Source organism: Populus euphratica, unplaced genomic scaffold (genome assembly GCF_000495115.2).
Source record: "Populus euphratica unplaced genomic scaffold, PopEup_1.0 scaffold11.1, whole genome shotgun sequence".
NCBI classification, from domain to species: Eukaryota; Viridiplantae; Streptophyta; class Magnoliopsida; order Malpighiales; family Salicaceae; genus Populus; species Populus euphratica.
In genome coordinates this window covers 1,127,613-1,147,982 of record NW_011499878.1, presented here as the reverse complement: position 1 = coordinate 1,147,982, position 20,370 = coordinate 1,127,613, and the positions used below count along the sequence as shown (strand labels likewise).

The following is a 20,370-nucleotide window of genomic DNA, read 5'->3' as shown; positions in this document are numbered from 1 at the left end:
GCTGAACACCCCCCCCCCCCTCCCCCTCCCTCCCCGCTTCTCTTTATTTTTTTCCACTCTCCACACGCAGCACTGTTTATCACTCGCTTCAAAACCCTTCATCCTTTTCTGTTAATCTCGTTAATTTTTCTGCTTACACTAAGGGAAGGGTGTTGATAATTACTTGCATTCGAGAGATTATGTTTCTAATTTCGTTGCTTTTATTGGATGTTTAGGTTTTGATATGTTGTGGTTGGATTGTTGCTTTGTCTTGGCAAGTTAATGATGACATTAGTTTGTTAATTGAGGAAAATATGAGCTTTAATTTTTTGATAATAGAGAAATGGAAAGTGATGATTTGTCATATTGTAATGATTTGGAAGTTAAGCTAGGGTTAGAGAAGGGTTTGCCACAGAAGTTGTTGAAACCTAGGGTTAATAAAGAGATGGAAAAAGAGGAGAAGAAATTCTTGGGGAAGAAAATTGAGGCTGGTATTGATTCTGATGATAATGAGCCTATTGGGTCTTTGTTCAGGTTGAAGAGACCTAGAAACCCTAAAAAAGCTAAGGCAGGTTTGGAGAAGGTTGAAGTTAGGGAAGCTAAGGATGAGGATCTGGGGGGGATGGATGATACACTTGCGAGTTTTAAGAAGAAGTTGAAAGGTCCTAAGAAGGATTTGGGATCTGTAAGTGCTAGTCATGATGATGGGTTGTTGGATGTGAATGTGGAGAAGAAAGAACAAAAATGCAAGGAGAGGGCGAGGAAAGTGAGGATTGATGGGAAGAGAGTGAGAAATGGGGGTGATGTTGTGGATGATGATGTTTTGGAGGGTTTGCGATCCCAGGTTGCTTTATTAGAGAATCAAGGAGAGGAAAGTTGGTTGCCTGGTGAGAGTTCAAATCGGCCTATGGATGGAAAGTTGGAAGATTCGATATCAGCCTTTTTTCAGAAGAAGCAATCGGGTTTGGCAAGGAAGTCTCGTGCAAATTCAAGTTTTAAACAAATTAACAGGGTTCAGTGTTTGGATGACAGGTTGAGCCCTGGATCTGGAGGTGTTTACGGGGGTTCAAAGGATGTGGCAGCGAGGACAATTGGATCAGGTTCTGTCTCAAGTGTGGTCTGCAAAGATCTGGAAGCTGAAAACAGTTTTCATACAGTTGCTGATTTGAGTTTGTTAGATTCTAGCTCTAGACAAATTTTGCATGAGAAAAACCAGAGGCTTGATAATGGGTTTTGTGAAACTTCCTATTTCACAAATGAGAACTCTGATAGAATTAAGGGGATCCCTGCAATGAAGGATGAAACTATGAAATCTGATGACAAGAGACATGGTAAATCTTCAGAAGTTACTGCAGAGGTTTCTGCACCTGTATCACCAGCATTTTCATCTCAGGATGGGGTGATGGAAGATGAACAAATGCAGGACCCTTGCATCTCAAATACTCAAGAGGAACCTATGGTGGAACCTTGCAGTCCAGATAGGATTTGGAATGAAAGTCATTCTGCTTCAGGACATAATGATAACTTGGAAACACAAACTTTAAAGAATGGGTTAAGGCTTTGTTCTGTGGGTAAAGCAAGCACCTTGGAGGCATTAGAACAACAATCTAAGGATGTTTCAGCTGCATGCATTTCAAATGCAGAACCTCAAATTTCGTTATCTCCAGACGGAAGAGAAATTTCAGCTTCCTCCAGCCCTAATAGTCAAAATGAACTGCAGGATCTTGATTCAGTTCCTAAAAAGGAAAATGTTGAAATATCTGATGGTAGGTTATCTCCTGTCACTGTAATATCCGGGGAGGTCCATAAATCTTTGCACACAAACCACAATGGGAACTCCTTAGATTATCTGTCCATCAATGAAGAGGCCAATGGGCTGTCTCCTCGATCTGTAACTCCTGAAGAAAATGAAAGTTATCTGGAAGATGCAGTGTTGGTGCCAGGTTCTGATATTAAAGATGGTCACTTAGCAGCTGTCCAGCGTGCTGTGCGGAAGGCCAAAAAACGCAGACTTGGTGACATGGCCTATGAAGGGGATGCTGATTGGGAGATTCTGATAAATGAGCAACAATTTCTGGAAAATGACCATGCTCTTGAAAGTGACCGATCTCTTAGAACCAGAGAGAAGTCTGATTCCTCTTCAAATAGTGTGGAGGCTGAAAATGGCGGGATTGCAGCAGTTTCAGCTGGATTGAAAGCCCGTGCAGCAGGTCCAGTTGAAAAGATAAAATTTAAGGAGGTCTTAAAGCGCAAAGGTGGGCTTCAAGAATATCTGGAGTGCAGGTTAGTTATTTAGTTTTGACATCAAGCTTTGCATTGCATGCATTACATTTCCGGTACAGATTTCTTTTTGTGTTTTCTTTCCTTTTCTTTTTTCCAGTTACAGTGTGGAGGAGCTGCTTTTGTTATTTTCGGTGTTAGCAAGTTGACAGAACACCTATGGTTCCCTTTTCATTTCAGTGGCATTGATTATTTCTATGTATGGTTTACGTAGTTGTTTTTGCATACACAACTAATAGCCACCCTCTACCTCTTATGAATCAACTGCTAAGTATCATTCCAACAAGAGCAAAAGATCGTGAAATCTTGGTGTGTTATTCCTGTTTATGTGCTGGAATATGCTGGGATATACACGTGGTCAACAACGTGTTCATCTTTCACTTGTTGCTATTTCTTGCTCTATACAATAGTATGTTTGAACTGGACATGCTATTTTATGGACAGTTATTATATCCAGTGGAAGGTGCCTTCTGTTAAGAAAGCATATTGCGATCATAGACTGGCTAATTGCTAGCCTCCTATTTCTTTGAAATAGATTATCATGATAATCTCAGTTTGCTTTGTAGTTTTTATAGCATAGCTTCTAAGAGCATCCATGTTTTGGTTATTATATTTAATATTTTGGCTCTTTACAGTCTTCCTGTTTCAAAAACTAGAATTAGTCATCATCCTAGTTTCTTGTTCTCCCCAACATTTTTTCTTGGGATGGCTTATGGTTACCCATAGTGGACTATGGACTGTGCGCCTCTTCCCATTGCTTACTTGTCTGCCTTGGTGTGTTCCAGGAATCGAATATTGTGTCTTTGGAGCAAAGACATTAGCCGTATATTGCCTCTTGCAGACTGTGGAGTCACTGGGACACCTTCCCAGGATGAATCACCTCGAGCTTCTTTAATAAGGCAAATTTATGGATTTCTTGATCAGAGTGTAAGTTATGATACTTTTGATTGTGTTCTTTCATGCACGTTCACAGCTGATGCCTCCCCATCAATAAATAAATAAATAAATAGATGTCTGGTCTTTTGGTTTCAGTTACATCATGTCTGTCATCTAAATGCTCATGTTGTGTTGACAGGGCTATATAAATGCTGGAATTGCTTCCGAGAAAGAGAGAGCAGAACCTAGTACCAATCACAATTATAAACTCGTTGAAAAAAAAACTTTTGAGGGAAATCCTGGAGCTTCAGTAACTGATTTGGAGGATGGGGTCTCCTTTATCCTTGGCCAGGTTAAAAGTTCTGAAAATTCCTTGGAGCCAAAAAATGGAGTTTCAGTGGATAATCAAGACCTGGCATCAAAAGCCTTGAAAAATGGGGAGCTTGTTATTCCATTGACACTAGATTTACCCAATGTCATGGAATATGAAGAATTACCAGCTGCTGGAATACAGCAAAATAGTTTGAGCAATTCAAAGTTACCTAATGGACTGGCCAGCTTGGATCCTTTGAGTACTGATCCATCTTGCACAATGCTGGATGGCAGAATGGCGGTCACTTCCCTAACTCCAGAGTTAAGGGATGACTCGCAGAGTGTTAAATCTAACTCTTGTGCCAATATAGGAGAAAGTCATAAATTGCTGTGTGATTCTGAAGACAGAAAGAAAATAATTGTCATTGGAGCTGGTCCTGCTGGCTTATCTGCTGCACGTCACTTGCAACGTCAGGGTTTTTCTGCCATTATACTTGAGGCTCGAAGTAGGATAGGTGGTCGTGTTTATACAGACCGTTCATCTCTTTCGGTCCCTGTAGATCTTGGGGCTAGTATTATAACTGGTGTTGAGGCTGATGTGACTACTGAAAGAAGACCAGACCCTTCCTCATTGATTTGTGCTCAGTTGGGCCTTGAGCTGACTCTGCTAAATAGTGATTGTCCTCTTTATGATGTTGTGACTAGAGAAAAAGTTCCTACAGATCTGGATGAAGAATTGGAATCTGAATACAACAGTCTTCTTGATGACATGGTATTGGTTATTGCTCAGAAAGGGCAGCATGCTATGACAATGTCTCTGGAGGATGGTTTAAACTACGCACTGAAGACTCGTCGCATGGCTCATCTTGGACCTGCTATTGATGAAAATGAATCAGGAATTGCAGTGGATACATTATATGATTCCAAAACTTGTAGTGTTGATGGCGGAGCTCATGAGAGGAGTTCTAAAGAGGAGATTCTGAGTCCCCTTGAGAGGAGGGTTATGGATTGGCATTTTGCTCATTTAGAGTATGGCTGTGCTGCTTCTCTCAAGGAAGTTTCTCTTCCTTACTGGAATCAAGATGATGTTTATGGAGGATTTGGAGGAGCTCATTGTATGATAAAGGGAGGTTACAGTAATGTTGTTGAGTCTCTTGGGGAAGGACTTCACATTCACTTGAACCATGTAGTCACAGATATTTCATATGGCGTTAAAGATGCAGGAGCAAATGAAAGTCATCGGAGTAAAGTCAAAGTCTGCACCTCGAATGGCAGTGAGTTTTTGGGAGATGCTGTGCTGATTACTGTCCCTCTTGGGTGCCTGAAAGCAGAAACCATCAAGTTTTCCCCTCCATTACCCCAATGGAAACGTTCTTCCATTCAGCGACTTGGTTTTGGAGTTCTTAATAAAGTGGTCCTTGAATTTCCAGTTGTTTTCTGGGATGATTCTGTGGATTACTTCGGTGCGACTGCTGAGGAAACTGACCAGAGGGGTCACTGTTTTATGTTTTGGAATGTCAAGAAGACCACTGGGGCTCCTGTTCTTATAGCCCTAGTAGTTGGCAAGGCAGCGATCGATGGCCAAAGAATGAGCTCATCTGATCATGTAAGTCATGCACTAATGGTTCTTCGTAAACTTTTTGGGGAGTCTTTGGTACCTGATCCAGTTGCATCAGTGGTGACTGATTGGGGTAGGGATCCTTTCAGCTACGGTGCTTATTCCTATGTTGCCATTGGATCATCTGGAGAAGACTATGATATATTAGGCAGGCCTGTTGAGAACTGTCTTTTTTTTGCGGGTGAAGCTACCTGCAAGGAGCATCCAGACACGGTTGGTGGTGCTATGATGAGTGGGCTCCGGGAGGCAGTGCGTATAATTGACATATTGAGCATGGGAACTGATTATACAGCAGAAGTAGAGGCAATGGAAGGGGCACAGAGACACTCAGAGGTTGAACGGGATGAAGTCAGAGACATAACAAAGAGACTCGAGGCAGTTGAGCTGTCCAATGTATTGTATAAGAATTCTCTGGATCGGGCCCGACTTTTAACCAGGGAAGCTTTACTAAGAGACATGTTCTTTAGTGCAAAAACCACTGCAGGGCGTTTGCATCTGGCCAAAAAGCTGCTGAATCTTCCTGTTGGAACTTTGAAGTCCTTTGCTGGGACCAGGAAAGGGCTCACTATGCTCAACTCGTGGATTCTGGTTGGTTTCATTTCACAGCTTGCTACCCTATTAGGAATCCAGAGTGTTAGGGTTTTACAAATTATTTCAAAATTCTCAAGCTGCTAGTGTCATTATTTCAAAATTATCAAGCTGTTAGTGTCATTTAATAATGGTCACATGCAGTTAAAAAGAACTCTAATCACATGGATTTATTCACTTTATGGCAGGATTCAATGGGGAAGGATGGGACTCAACTCTTGCGTCATTGTGTTCGTCTTCTTGTGCTTGTTTCAACTGATTTACTTGCCGTGCGTTTGTCAGGTATTGTTTCTGATTTGCGTGCAATGCAACTCGAGCATATCAGCTCGTTGAATATGAAGTGCTTTTCCTTTAGCAGATGCTTGATGGGCTTATAGAAAAGATCAGATGTCAGAAGTCTTGAATAGAAAGTATGCAATCATTGTTTAATTGTTGAAATTTTAATTTGTTCGAACAGGCATAGGGAAAACAGTGAAAGAAAAAGTTTGTGTGCACACAAGCCGTGATATACGCGCCATAGCTAGCCAGCTGGTTAGTGTGTGGCTTGAAGTCTTCCGCAGGGAAAAAGCTTCAAATGGCGGGGTTAAGTTTTCAAGGCATGCTACTTTATTGGATTCTTCAAAGAGAAAATCTTTAAGCAATTCAACCACAGGAAAACCACCATTGCGCACCCATCACAGTGCTTCGGAGACCAGAGGCAATTCGCAGGTTTCTGCACCAACCAGAGGCCCCTTGCCATCAAACCCAAACATGAAGAAAGCAAGCAGCAAGCCGGAAACTCTGAAAGACTCAAGCAGACTGGATACTGAGTTAGAAGAGGGTAACACTGCCATCTCTGAAGAAGAACAGGCTGCCTTAGCTGCAGCGGAGGCAGCTCGTGCTGCTGCTCGTGCAGCTGCCCAGGTTTGTTTCTTTTGTACCATCAAATGAATTGTGAGTCTCTCTAAAGTTTCCTCATTCCCATGAAATTGTGCAAATCAGTTTTGTTGTCGACCTAGAAAATCTTACACACATCCACTCCCTGGTCGTGATTTTAACAAAACAACCTTAACTTTTGTGGATTTTAGCCTAAAGTTTAGAAAATATTTTGTGGAATAACAACTGCATTTCTTTTCTTTTCTTTTGTCCCTTCCTCTGATATATGGATAGTGGATTGGTGTGTTTTAATTGTGTAATCCATAGTAAAAAATGACATATATATGTTCAAGGATACTGCTTTGCACCTTGATTGTACATAGACTAGCTTGTTCCTTTACTTTGTGGCTGCTTCTTTTCTTATCCTGTTGTGATTACCATTATGAAGAAATTAAGTGGTGGTAGCACATTGCACAGGCATATGCATCATCAGAAGCCAAGTGCAGCACATTGGTGCAGCTGCCTAAGATACCTTCATTTCACAAATTTGCAAGACGGGAACAAAACGCACAAATGGATGAATATGATCTTAGAAGAAAGTGGTCTGGTGGCTTTCTTGGAAAACAAGACTGTATATCAGAAATTGACTCTAGAAACTGCCGGGTTAGGGACTGGTCTGTTGATTTCTCCGCTGCCTGTGCCAACTTTGACAGTTCAAGAATGTCAGGTGACAACTTATCTCAGCGGAGCCATTCAAATGAGCTTGCTTGCCATATGAATTTGAGAGAGCAGTCTGGAGAAAGTTCAGCAGTTGACAGTAGCCTTTTTACAAAAGCATGGGTGGATACTACTGGTAGTGCGGGGATAAAGGACTATCATGCTATTGAGAGATGGCAATGCCAAGCAGCAGCAGCTGATTCAGATTTTTTCCATCGTGCTATGCGTATAAAAGATGAAGAGGATTCAAACACGAGTTCCAGACCACCCACCAGGAAGCATGATGGAAGAGCAAATGAGAGCTCTATCTCACAGGATACTATAAACAAGGAACCATCAAAACATCGTTCTCGAGGTCCTGATCGTATTAAACAGGCTGTTGTTGACTTTGTTTCATCATTGCTCATGCCTGTCTATAAGGCAAGGAAAATTGACAAGGAGGGATACAAATCAATAATGAAGAAAAGTGCTACCAAGGTTTGTACATTTTCCTTGAGCTTCTCCTCTATTTTATATTTTGTTCCAAATTAATCATTCCTGGGCTATAAATGTGTACGATTTGGTTATCCAGGATCTTTTAACTTGTCTTTCTGTCACTGTCTTACATGTATGTTAATTATCATCAGGTCATGGAGAAGGCTACAGACGCAGAAAAAGCCATGGCTGTCTCTGAGTTTCTTGATTTCAAGCGCAAGAATAAGGTGCATACTCTAATAGCATAATATTAGCATGAAGTGCAGCACTTATTTTGATTGTTCTTACATTGTATTACCTCTAAGAAACCTTGTCCGTGTTAGTATCATCTTGCCATGAGTGTGTTTTTCCTCTGATGATCTTGGTGTTATTTTCAATTTTTGTCATCTCTATGAAACTCAATAATATTTGGATGCTTTTAATATGCAGATCCGTGCCTTTGTGGACAAATTGATCGAGAACCACATGGCAATGAAACCAGCTGTTGAACCTTGATGGTCCCAGGATTGACTTGCCAGTTTTTGGGTGTGCTTCCGTGTGACATATACAGGAAGTCCATTCATTTCTGTTCCTTCGCAGTCCACAGTATAAGATGGTAGCCATGGAGTTCATGGCTTGGCACCTTTGTAAATGCTTGATTCGAAGTGCCAATATGCTATCAAAGATCTTGAAAGTGCCATGGAAAGGAGGGGACAGTTTGCCTGTTGAAACCACAAGGCCCCAGTGAAGATTGTTCGACATCTAGTATTGTTGCAAATGTCTTCAGGTTGCACTGAAGTGCCGCTCAAGAGGACCAAAGGAGCTTGACAATTGCTGTAGCTTTTATTATCTGGATCGTGAGCATCAGCATATTTTGAATCAGATTGCTTCTTGAAATTGGATTATCACGTCAATAATGTATTCTGAGACGTGGAGTTGATGCCCAGCTTTTTAATTTAGGGATTGGCATAGAGGAGACACTACTTATTCCTGACATTTTCTTGTTTTTTGTGTACAGTCTAGGATTGTTTCAGTCATGACAATTGACAAACATACAGAATATTTCTCTCTTACTCCAAGAAGTGCTCAAGTGCTTCACTGATTTTTCAAGTCAAACTGTTACTAATTTTTCTGTTCTCCAAAATTTTATTCAAGGAACAGTACTGCATTTACGGCAGCCTTTCTGGGCTCTGCTTTGTCTATTTGCCCTCTCTGTGGGTATGCATTTGCATTTGTTGATGTACATCAACATAGTATCAATGCGCGTGGAGTTTAACTTCCATTACCTTAAATCCCAGCTTGATACATGAAACAGTGCAAGGCGATATTTGTATACATGGCATTTGAAAATCAAAACAGTGAGGTCTTTGTTTATGTGAGTGGTCGACACAGCACATGTGGAGTTTTCAAATTTGTTTAATTGCAATGTTTGCACTGTGTGTAGGCTTTGTCACATTTTCTGTACCGCAAAGTGACGAGTCTAATTAATCCTTGCTTGTCTTTTGGTTGTTATCTTACCGCTTAAATTTTCTGCTGTTGCCAGGTTGGGAAATATACAGCGAAAGTCTTGCTGATGCCAGGTATGCCCTTTTCTTGTACGAGTCATTCAATTTCTCTTAATAATCTTAGGTGACTCGATGCACTGCAACATGGCAGTCTGGTGTGCTAAATATCAGTGGCCTGGAGCTAATAAAGCTGTGGTTCATGTCCAGAAAGCAAGTTGCTTTGAGTTTATGTAAGCAGTAATGAGAAAATCCTGCCCCTGGTTAGCCGAAAGAATATGATAATGCTTTAAGCTTTGATCGTCTCTATCATGATTTGCTGTTCAGTTTGGCACTTAAACGTATGTCACTGATAGTTGCCAGGCATTTTATTTGCACTTTGTCCTCTTATAATCACTGATCGATTTCAGAATTAGGGAGGGAACAGAAGTTCCCTGATGACATTGAGTGTCATTCAGTGACACATTTGTTTTCTTTCATTCTGATCTCTTTATGGAAAGAAGAGGGTTTTTTGCATTACAATTTTCCTGGTTCCTCTGTAGTAATGTTTCACGACATTTTTTGACGGGTGACCGACTTGCGGTTCCTTTATGGACCTGAAACGACCTTGCAAGTTTCAGCTTAAATTGAAAGTACTTAGTGGTGGCTGGCCAATGCTTGTGCTGTCATTTTTTGCCCATTCATGAATCACTGACTCAATTGCGATTCATCCTAGATTTGTTTCCATTGGCGAACGTTTTCATTCTGGATGTATTGTATCATGAAAGAATAATACATTGGTAAGTCTTTGATATGCTCAGAAACTCAGACATGCTCGTCTTCGTCAAATGTCACTTCGGCATGTTTGTTTTTGTATCCTGTCCTTGATATGCTTAGGATTTGTTTGTCGGAAAAACTATAGTTTGAGAATGACATTCACCATGGGAGTTTCAAAACTTTGCTTGTTTATGTGAAGTCCTGGGATAGTGTTGGATATGCGGGTTGACTACTAGTAGGCTACGGTCAGGTAGCATAACCGACCGTACTGTGCATCATATTTGCAATTTACTAGTTTAAATTTATCACTTTATGACAGGTGGATTATGGGTCCTAATACTAGTAAACATGGTTTTGAAATTTGACCTGACATACACCCAGCTGAGGCTTGTATCATGAATTGTGCGGGTCAATCTTAGTTAGATAGGGCTAATGCAAAGCCGTGTGGTTTCAATATATTTTTTAAATAGTTAAAATGATATTGTTTTAGAATTATTTTTGTAAAAGTTAAAACTGGCTTTTATCTTGGTATTGATTTGATTAATTTAAAAATCTCATCTTGACTTAGAAAGCGTTTAGAAACGTGATTGTATCTGTGTTTTTAAAAAAGTTAATTATTTTGTATATTTTGAATTATTTTAATATGTTAATTTCAATAATAATTTTTAAAAAATAAAAAAAAAATTATTTTAATATATCTTGATGTAAAAGATATTTTAAAAAACAATTATGATTATATTTTTAAAGTATTGTTTAAAAATCCAATCTTGATTTGACATCAATGGCTGGTTTCATGGTGTTGGGTGACTCAGGTTTTGTAACAATGTTGTTTGGTGTGACATTGCAAATCTTGTATAAAATTAGTAACTTGTCAAATATGGTTTCTAAATTTGATTAAAGTTTTTAAGGTTTTTATCTTTACCATGCTGATTCTATTTCATTTTTTTAATTTTCAAAAACTAGTTTTAAGTAAAAAAAAAAAGAAGTCCAAATATAAATCAATTTTTCTCTCAAATTGTTTATGAAATAAAACGTTCCATGACTCAAAAGTTAGAATAACATGACTTTTTATAATGATAGAATATTTTTATAATTTAACATGTCAATTTACGCTGGACTTTTTATATCTTAAGGGAAAAAAAATTAAATATTTTTTATTAGAATTTTTTTTTAATTTAAATTAAAAATGAATATATTTCTTTAATCCAAGTTAAAATTTCCCCTTTTTTTTTTCACAAGTAAAATAGCATTGATTTTAATTTTTAATTTATACCAACCTAATTTCGGCCCTGCAGCCCAGTTTTCTTTTCTATTTCTCTACCCAGGCTGGCTTAAGAGTCCAATGACTTCCTTGGGTCTAAAAATCTGTTAATCGCGAAGCATCGTCAAGAAGCTCTCTCTCTCTGGATTCTTTTTTTTTTTAAAAAAAAAAACACAAAAGAGCTCTCATATTCAATCATCATCTCCGATCTCGTCAAAATCCAATAACAAAATGGCTTCGACATTCAGTGGCGATGAAACCGCTCCGTTCTTCGGATTCCTCGGCGCCGCTGCCGCCCTTGTTTTCTCCTGTAATCCAATGATTATAATCTCATTTTATTTTGAAATCAAATTCTAATTCCCAATGTCCGTTTTGATCTCGATCTACGAGTATTAAGACTCTAATTGTTTTTTTATTGACGAGGGCGTGGGTCTGGTGTTTTGATTGGGTGGTTGTACAGGCATGGGAGCTGCGTACGGTACCGCGAAGAGTGGAGTTGGCGTTGCATCGATGGGTGTGATGCGACCAGAACTCGTGATGAAATCCATAGTTCCGGTTGTTATGGCTGGAGTTTTGGGTATATACGGTCTGATCATTGCTGTGATCATCAGTACCGGTATTAACCCTAAAGCAAAATCCTATTATCTTTTTGATGGATATGCTCATCTCTCTTCTGGCCTTGCTTGTGGCCTCGCTGGTCTCTCTGCTGGTATGGCGATTGGTATCGTTGGTGATGCTGGTGTTAGGTAAATCTCTTGACTGCCTTGATATCTGATTACAATAGCTAATTGTTTTTGCCTGCATGGTAATTGACTTCATTTAATTGAATAGTAGAAATTGAATGAGAGCGTGCGGCATAGAAAAATGTAGATGTTACTGGTTTTTTATCGTCAATGTACGAGTTTTCTTGTTTATGTAAGCCTAAAAGAATGTTTTGGCTGCATTGGTATTTGAGGAGACTAGGCACTTAATTACGTGCAAGTTAAGCTGTCTTCAATTGTTTGTGTTCTACTTTAGGAGCAGTATTTGAAGCTGCGATATGATATGATATGAAATACTGGATGTAGCTGCTTTATGTTTTTGTGTTCAATATTTGTTTTGCTCGAGTTCTGTGATATGGCCACGAGCTTGATTTAGCTTGTTTGAATGGACTGGAATAGTTTCTCAAGCTTGATTCAGTTGTGAATTGAGCTCTGAAACCTTGTTTGATTTTAGTTTATAAGCTTCTCCATTGAGTGTTTGAGATTCGCTCAGCAGTAACCATGCTCATAGGAGTTGATTGAGCAGGGGGGGCTTTAACTTGAGCTCAACCCTGACTTTGAATTTAGTTTCAATCAAATTAATCAAATGTTCTCAAAGGGAATTCAAAGTAAATTTTAATCAGCTTTAAGTTTCTGTAAACAGAAGCGTTGGCTTTTTTATGTAAACATAACAAGTAGAGACCATGAAAATTAATGATTGGAGGAACTCCAGATATTGTCACATAGGAAAAGCCATCCAAAAAAAAATTAGATACAAGATGCAGTCACTAAAATAAACGCAAGTCGCTTAGAATTCTTGTTAGCAAAAATATTTAAGGTTGTGTTCTACAAATGGTTTCTTGTTGGTCTGCATTTGTGAAGATATTTGAAAATATAAGCTTAGATGTATGGAGTTTGCTGTTGGGTCCTGGTGTTTAGAGCCTAGTGAGAAGCACGTATTTGATTATAATAATTTTATCTTCACCCAGTTGGTGTAGATAACTCATAGTGTCTGCGCTGCTTGGTTGGGTCAAATAATGAAGTTTGCAGTATACTTTATACCTTTTAATTGATGTGGGGCACATTGATTAGCCTTCCATTTTCAAGGTTGATACATGCTATACAGATGGTCAATTTTTTTTTTGGATGATTTTTCCCAATGAGTTATTGGTTTTCAGTTTTTTGTTGAAAGTTCCACTTTAATGTTGGCTTGTATTTTGCAGAGCTAATGCCCAGCAGCCAAAGCTTTTCGTTGGGATGATCCTCATTCTCATCTTTGCTGAAGCACTTGCCCTCTACGGTCTCATTGTTGGTATCATTCTTTCCTCCCGAGCTGGTCAATCGAGAGCTGAGTAAAGAGTCCCTCTACTTGGTGTTTGGATGGCCGTTGTTATCTATGTATGTTATTGGAGCTGAATTGTTTTGTGCTGAAAAATTCTTGTAAGAGTTGTGTTTTTTTACCAAATGATCTCATTAAGTGCCATTCTTGTATCATAAAATGCAGAAATAGTTATAAGCTAGCAAGGATAGCCAGATTATTTTTTGCCAAGGTTCCTTGATTCTGCACTTTCCCGCTCTGTGGGGAAAGAACCTGATTGACCTTGCCATCCATCAATGGATGTCGCAATTGCTGATGTGTACACTGAATAGAATGATAACGAGGGGGCGGCGGCGGGGGCCATGCTCGTTCTTAAAGCCACTTATTTTGTAATTTCTTAAACAAGTTACATGAATAGGCCCCTCCTAAAAGTTGAAATTAGATTTTATCCCCTACATGGCAATTCACTTTTTTTATAGGAGTTGCTTACCAGTATCAAATGACAGCTTGGAGCGATGTAGCCTTTAATTTAATTTAATACGAACGATAATTTGAATTCAGTTTTTGCTAACCAGACCAGAGTTTTAGTTCCTTCGAATATTCAAATGACGAGGGAAACAGAGAAATTGAATGGAAATTTTCTCTCTTTTTTACACCACATAATTGACCTTATTGAAATCAGCAGCGTGGATTCTAAATGTGATAGCTAAACATCCTCGTAAATCTTTATAGATAACATTAACTGGTATCGGACTCTTTTTTGTACTCCCTAATCCCATATTAGGTGTCCTGTATTTCATTTTTAGCAATTTTAATTTAAGTCTATTCTAAGAGTTAAAAGTATAATTATAATATTTTCTTTCTTTTTGTTTAAATTTACCTAAAATTAACATTTAACTAGGTAAATACAGTTAGGTATAAAAGTGAAATAACATGTTTAAAACCATTACTTTTAATCAATTCTTTTATTTCTAAAAATTTGTGCAAAAATCATCCGTAAATTATTTATGGATTGAGGCAGCATCAAAACGAATATTATCGCTACCAAAACCAGTCAAAAACTTGAGCGCTGGCCTAACATGTTATTGAGAAATTTGCACTTAAAATAACGTAGACCCACATATTCCATTGCGTCATGGCTAACGCAACTAGCAAATATCTCCGTGCGTATAACAAAGGATCATGATCAAATGCTACCAAGACCACTTATTGTAAATGTTAATCACCAATCATAATTCTCCAAATCATTGGGGTAGTGCTCACGTGACTTTGTAATTGGACGTTTCTTCCACGCGCTTTGTTTCCCAGGCTTTTTGTAAGTACCTTATTAAACACAACTAGTCATCTTCCTTTTTGGACTGGAAGTGGAATCAGCAACAAAACCTCTCCTCTTGAAATCTCTAATGACTTCTCAACCTTCCAGGCAGGGCAGTCTCGTAAAGGAGTCAAACCCCATTAACATTGCGTGGCGCACAATTTACCAGGCAGTCACCGTTATCTATAAATAACTCCGTATTTGTAATCACGAATTTGAAGAACCATTTTTGGTCCTCTGATTTGCTTGATTATTTCCAGATTATTTTTATGAACCTGTTTCGCTCACGTGTATCAACCTCAGTCGTATCTAGAATGGCCGGAGAGCTAGGATCCTCTGCTTCCGTTCCCACCACATCATCATCATCATCATCATGGGCAAAAACAAGATCTTTGTGGCCTTCTATTCTCCGTTGGATCCCCACTTCCGTCGATCACATCATCGCCGCCGAAAAACGCCTTCTCTCTCTAGTCAAGTAAGCAATCCCCCATTCCTTCTCTGTTTCGTCGTAGTCGAGCGAAGCGAAACCCTAATTTATGTGTAACATGGGAATTATAGGACTTCGTATGTGGTAGAGCAAGTGAATATTGGTTCGGGTCCACCGGGGTCGAAAGTACGATGGTTTCGATCTACGAGTGATGAGCCTAGGTTTATTAATACGGCGACGTTTCAAGGTAAAGAGGATTCTCCTACGCTTGTAATGGTCCATGGATATGCTGCTTCTCAAGGTTTCTTCTTCAGAAATTTTGACGCTCTTGCTAGTCGTTTTAAGGTCATAGCCATTGATCAGCTTGGGTAATTAAGCTTGTATTATCTCTTAGTTAACATTAATCGTTTTCTTCTTTAACTCCCCTGCTCTCTGCTAACTCACCGGTTAATTGTGTGCACAGTTGGGGTGGATCTAGTAGACCTGACTTTACCTGCAAAAGCACTGAAGGTTAGTTAATTTTACATTTCTTCAGAGGATTTTATGTGTTAAGTACTTTGGAAAATGCTTTGTGTGCTTGGAAACGAATCATGTAATGTTAAGTTTGGTAATGTAGAAACTGAGGCGTGGTTCATTGATTCCTTTGAGGAATGGCGAAAAGCAAAGAACCTTAGTGGCTTTATATTACTCGGGCATTCTTTTGGCGGGTACGTTGCGTCTAAATATGCACTCAAGGTGATTTGCTTTGGCTTTGTTGTTGGCATTTTGAGGATCGTGTGATTGCATTTTCTTCTTTTCTGATGATTGTCTGTGTATCTTTGTTATAGCATCCTGAGCATGTTCAGCACTTGATTTTAGTGGGACCTGCTGGATTTTCGTCAGAAGCGGAATCTAAGCCTGAGTGGCTCACAAAATTGAGGGCAACTTGGAAAGGAGCTGTTTTTAATCATCTGTGGGAATCTAATTTTACTCCTCAGAAGGTTGTTAGGTATGTGTCCTTTCCCCTAGTCTGAGTGTCCTTGAACATTTCTTTAAAACAATCATTTTAGATTGCCATGTATAATCGTACATGTGCTTAGCCTTCATTAAGTTATTCTTCCCCATATACTTGGTCTGTGGCAGTATCAGCTAACGCATGAGCCAAAAACTGGGAGTGAGTTCAATATTTTGTTTTGTTGTGGTTAAATAGTTTTGGTTTGAGGTCTTTAGATGCTTAGAACCAAAAAGATTCTCAATAAATGCCTTAAATAGGATTTTATTATGAGGTGTACTAGCTTCTGTAGAGAAAGGTCTTTTTCCCCTCCTCTAGCTCCTTTTGTTACTATATTCCATCTCCATTCACCCATGGAGCACTTTATTCATGGTACCAGTATAATTGACGCATCAAGTTTCCTTTACCTCTCTGTTTCTGACAGTCCTGATCAATCCTTTTATCCAGAGGTTTAGGTCCTTGGGGTCCAGATCTCGTAAACCGCTACACAACTGCTAGATTTGGTGCGTATTCGGCTGGAGAAGTTTTGAATGAGGAGGAGTCCAAATTGCTATCAGGTAGTGAGGGATACCATCTTTTGGCATTGTGCTCTCATTAGTAGGTATCTGATGCTTGCTCTTTTAACTGCAGATTATGTGTATCATACTTTAGCTGCCAAAGCTAGTGGAGAGCTGTGCTTGAAATATATTTTTTCATTTGGAGCATTTGCTCGGATGCCCCTTCTACAAAGGTCTGATAACCCCCCTTGTTTTTATATTAATTTGTTGCTCCAGAGTGTCAAAATACCTTCCTTCTGTGAATTGAGGTTGACAGCATTGCGGTGGCCAATTATTTTCTGCTCATATGTGAAATTAGAACCTATTGCTGCATCTGTGTTCATGGTTGAAAAAATGGTCTCTCGTGTGTGTCATGGGTGTTTTAGGTGCATGTAGGGTTTTATGCTGTTGCAAGCATCTGTTCTGTTATTTAGGTTATTTGGTCTAGGAACTATAAAGGCCTAGGAAGCTTGGCACAGAATTTCAGATCAATTGCGTGTGTAGGGTGGAGAAATGAGCTTCTTACAAAAGCCCGTTCTGCTGAGACCATTTCGTCTGTGAAATGGCATGCATCCTTTTTTGGTTGACCAAAAGGATGTTGGAACACCCGGACGTGGTGAAGAAAGAGCAACGAGTTAGAGGGTGCCAATGGGTTTTATTCAGAAACTTCGTGTCTTCCTCTTTTCAAATGAAATATGAGTATCTTCTAAAATGAATCTAGAACTTAGTTTTGAATATTAGCTAGCAGCCTAGGGAGATCACTATTCTGCCTATTTTCCAGCGCTAAACATCCTCTGATTTAGGACGATCATCATCTCATCTTAGATGAGCTTTGGATGGTTACCATGAATGATGCATGGGATGCCTGCTTTGCGAAATAGGATGCTTGTATTTTCTCTTTTAACTTGAATGAAGTACAAAATAAAGTCCCACTGAAGAAGTTACCAGACACACCCATTTTTCATGTGCAGTGCATCAGAATGGAAAGTGCCAACCACTTTCATATATGGCTTTGAAGATTGGATGAACTATCAAGGTGCCCAAGAAGCTCGCCAGCATATGAAGGTCCCATGTGAAATCATTCGGGTCCCACAGGTCTCAATTTTTCTCAATTAGTATGATGGAAAAAAAAACTGTAGTAAAAATTGGATTCAGTGCTGATTGGATTTTTAATTTTTTTGCCAAACAACAGGGTGGGCACTTTGTATTTATAGACAATCCAACAGGGTTCCATTCAGCTATGTTCTATGCTTGTCGGAGGTATATTTCACCTAAACCAGAAAATGAACGTCTCCCTGAAGGTCTCACGTTTGCTTAGCAAATTATCACTGTGATTTTTCAGTCATCTGTGTATAATAATAATTCATACGGGAAGGTTTCGTGGCTCCCTCACAAATTCATATTAGCATCTCACAAAAAAATATTCTATTCTGTTCGTGTATATCTGATGTACTCTTGTACGAGAGTTGCATTGCATGCGGCTTTATATATTGAATAGCAGTACTTTCGGCGATTATGAGCTGAGGTAGTTGAAACTGAAAAAAAGAGTGGGGGAAAAGCAATCACTCTAAGAAACAGTCATTTCATATCAGAAATAGAATGTACTAGTTATATTGCTGTGTATTGGATAAAAAATTTTAGTAAAAAATAAAATATAAATATGGAACTTTTAAAAATTTATTTTTATAAAAAAATTATAAATTAAAAAGTTTATGAGAACTATTTGTGTTGATAAATGTAAAATATAAAATGCTAACAAGTAAGTTGAATAATTTTTTTAATACAAAAAAATTAGTGTATATGTATTATTAATATGTTTTTTATATCATTTAAAAAAATATCATTGTAAATTAAAAGGTCAATTTTTATATATATAATGAAGATTATATGTAAGATTTCAAACTAAAAAAAATAAAATAATGTCATAATTATTATAATAAAAAATTATTTTCTTCTAGAATAAATTTTCAAAAACAAAACGTGCAAATAAAAAAATAAAAATTAAATTACAAAAGAATAAAAAAATGGTATAAAGTATATAGAATAAATAATAATTTTTTTTAAAAAAAAAGGCACAAAGATTAAAAATAAAAAAAAATACTAATATTATGAATTTGGCATGCAAGTTACAATTGTATTTTTTTAAAAAAAAAAAACAGAATGTAGTCTATCCAAATATTTTTTTTTTACATGAAAATTTAGAAGTGTGATTTGAAAAGTCCATACAATTATTTAACTACATAAATTAATAATTATTTATGTAAATACAAAAAAAAAAATTATTAACAATAACCATGAGAGAAAATGTGTATATATGAGATATTTACTCGATTATATTTATTAAATTTTTTTATTTAAATAAATAAAAGATAAATCCACTCTAAAAAACTATGGCTTAAATAATAAATAAAAAAAATGAATAAACCCAAACCATAAAACAATATTACACAAGGTCAGATATATCAAAAAAAAAAAAGGAATGGATACTTGTCGATATGATGGAAACACACACACACACACACATATATAATCATCACGTGAACCCGATAGTTAATCTGATGAACAAATTAAACATATGACCTAGAATATAAAATTAGGATGACCTCATATATAACAAAGCAAAAAAAATACTGATAGAAAAATATTTTAAAAAATACTTTAAAAAAGGATCAAAGTCAACTTGAGTGAATTTATCAGATATATAATCCGGGTTTTGAGACCAAAATAATTCATTAAAAATAAATATGAAAAAATAACGAAGTAAGATTTTTGACCAAATAAATATTGAGAAGTGAAATTAATGGGAAAAGGTCAATAAAAAAATACAAAATAAAATAAATAATAATCAAAAGAATTTGGTCTAAATTCAACATAAAACCAATTGAATTAAATTTAAAAGAAAAATTTAAATGAAATAAATGTTTAAGGATGGAATTGAAAAAACAAATCAATTAAGAAAATTATTTAAAAAATAACAATTAAAATAATTGACATTGAATTTGACATAAAAATTCAGTAAAAAATAATTCTAAAGGATGGAATTGAAGAAAAAATCAATAAAATAATTGAAAAAAATAGAAATTAAAATGACAAGAACCAGATTTGATAAAAAAAGCTAATAAAAAAAACTAATAAAATCAAACTATCTTGAACAAAATTGAAAATAAAATCCATTTATAAACAATCAATGTAAATAAAATAATTGCAATTAAGAGAAGAAGGACGAGATTAAAAGGAAAAATAAATTGAAGGTTTAGCATAATTTCTTGCCAAACCAACACACAGTTCGATGAAGAAAAGAAAGGAAAAAAAAAAGTTAATTAGTGTCAAACCAGACTTCACTATTATGTACGAGCCATCAAGGGAGTAAGAAAATGTAGAAACACATCAAATAATGTCATTAAAGCTTGATTTTAACAACTATTATCAATCGCAAGCGCCATTTGAAGGTTGCTGATGTGTGCTTAGCATGCATCAATAATTTTTTTTACGTGCACAAAACCAAAAATGCTCGTATAACTAAATAATAATAACAAAAAAAAAATCCTATGAGAAAAAGACAATCAAGCCCTTAAAACCAATACTAAAGAAATCGAATGACAAGGGTAATAAAATAATCTAATTGTTCATAAAATTATAAAAAAATAAAAATGCTACCAAAACTAAATAACAATTAAAAAAAATAAGGAAACACCAATCAAGCATTTGAAGCGAAGGTTAACAGATTTGCATATGTTATGTAATTCAATGAAAAAATTGAAATTACTATACTGTCCTAGACTAAATATCTAGTTGTTTCCTCTTTAAAGGCAACATTGTAATTGCACTATCATTAAAAAACAAAAA

The 20,370-nt window shown here is 37.2% G+C and overlaps 3 protein-coding genes across 7 annotated transcripts in view; all 3 read left to right on the top strand.

Moving 5' to 3' along the window:
* LOC105128825 (lysine-specific histone demethylase 1 homolog 3-like) overlaps nt 1-11,351 on the top strand; it is an 11,691-nt gene extending 340 nt beyond the window's left edge. Inside the window, exons 2-12 of one of the 4 annotated variants that reach the window (XR_842953.1) lie at nt 216-2,262; nt 3,045-3,186; nt 3,335-5,653; nt 5,842-5,935; nt 6,111-6,556; nt 6,986-7,702; nt 7,852-7,926; nt 8,129-8,535; nt 9,222-9,258; nt 9,335-9,959; nt 11,232-11,351. Coding sequence is in view for 1 of the 4 variants with exons in the window: in XM_011030656.1 (XP_011028958.1) it covers nt 323-2,262; nt 3,045-3,186; nt 3,335-5,653; nt 5,842-5,935; nt 6,111-6,556; nt 6,986-7,702; nt 7,852-7,926; nt 8,129-8,194 (5,799 nt within the window). In the remaining 3 variants the exon portion in view is untranslated. Of the gene's footprint in view, nt 1-215; nt 2,263-3,044; nt 3,187-3,334; nt 5,654-5,841; nt 5,936-6,110; nt 6,557-6,985; nt 7,703-7,851; nt 7,927-8,128; nt 8,851-9,221; nt 9,259-9,334; nt 10,255-11,231 lie in introns of those variants that run through there. The other 3 variants (XR_842954.1, XR_842952.1, XM_011030656.1) reach the window with 3 other exon arrangements.
* LOC105128826 (V-type proton ATPase subunit c2) lies at nt 11,299-13,826 on the top strand. Of its 2 annotated transcripts, XM_011030658.1 has the most exons (4): nt 11,299-11,507; nt 11,658-11,943; nt 13,161-13,339; nt 13,442-13,826. In XM_011030658.1, the coding sequence occupies exons 1-3, from the start codon at nt 11,429-11,431 to the stop codon at nt 13,291-13,293; spliced, it is 498 nt and encodes a 165-aa protein (XP_011028960.1). In that variant the 5' UTR covers nt 11,299-11,428; the 3' UTR covers nt 13,294-13,339; nt 13,442-13,826. The 2 variants fall into 2 exon arrangements, with proteins under 2 accessions (XP_011028960.1, XP_011028959.1); XM_011030657.1 differs by having other exon boundaries at nt 13,161-13,457.
* A 775-nt stretch (nt 13,827-14,601) lies between these two features.
* On the top strand, nt 14,602-18,037 carry LOC105128824 (probable 1-acylglycerol-3-phosphate O-acyltransferase). Its single transcript, XM_011030654.1, has 9 exons — nt 14,602-15,045; nt 15,129-15,365; nt 15,461-15,507; nt 15,614-15,732; nt 15,825-15,985; nt 16,436-16,545; nt 16,619-16,718; nt 17,496-17,619; nt 17,717-18,037. The coding sequence occupies exons 1-9, from the start codon at nt 14,840-14,842 to the stop codon at nt 17,840-17,842; spliced, it is 1,230 nt and encodes a 409-aa protein (XP_011028956.1). The 5' UTR covers nt 14,602-14,839; the 3' UTR covers nt 17,843-18,037.
* Nucleotides 18,038-20,370: the final 2,333 nt, after the last annotated feature.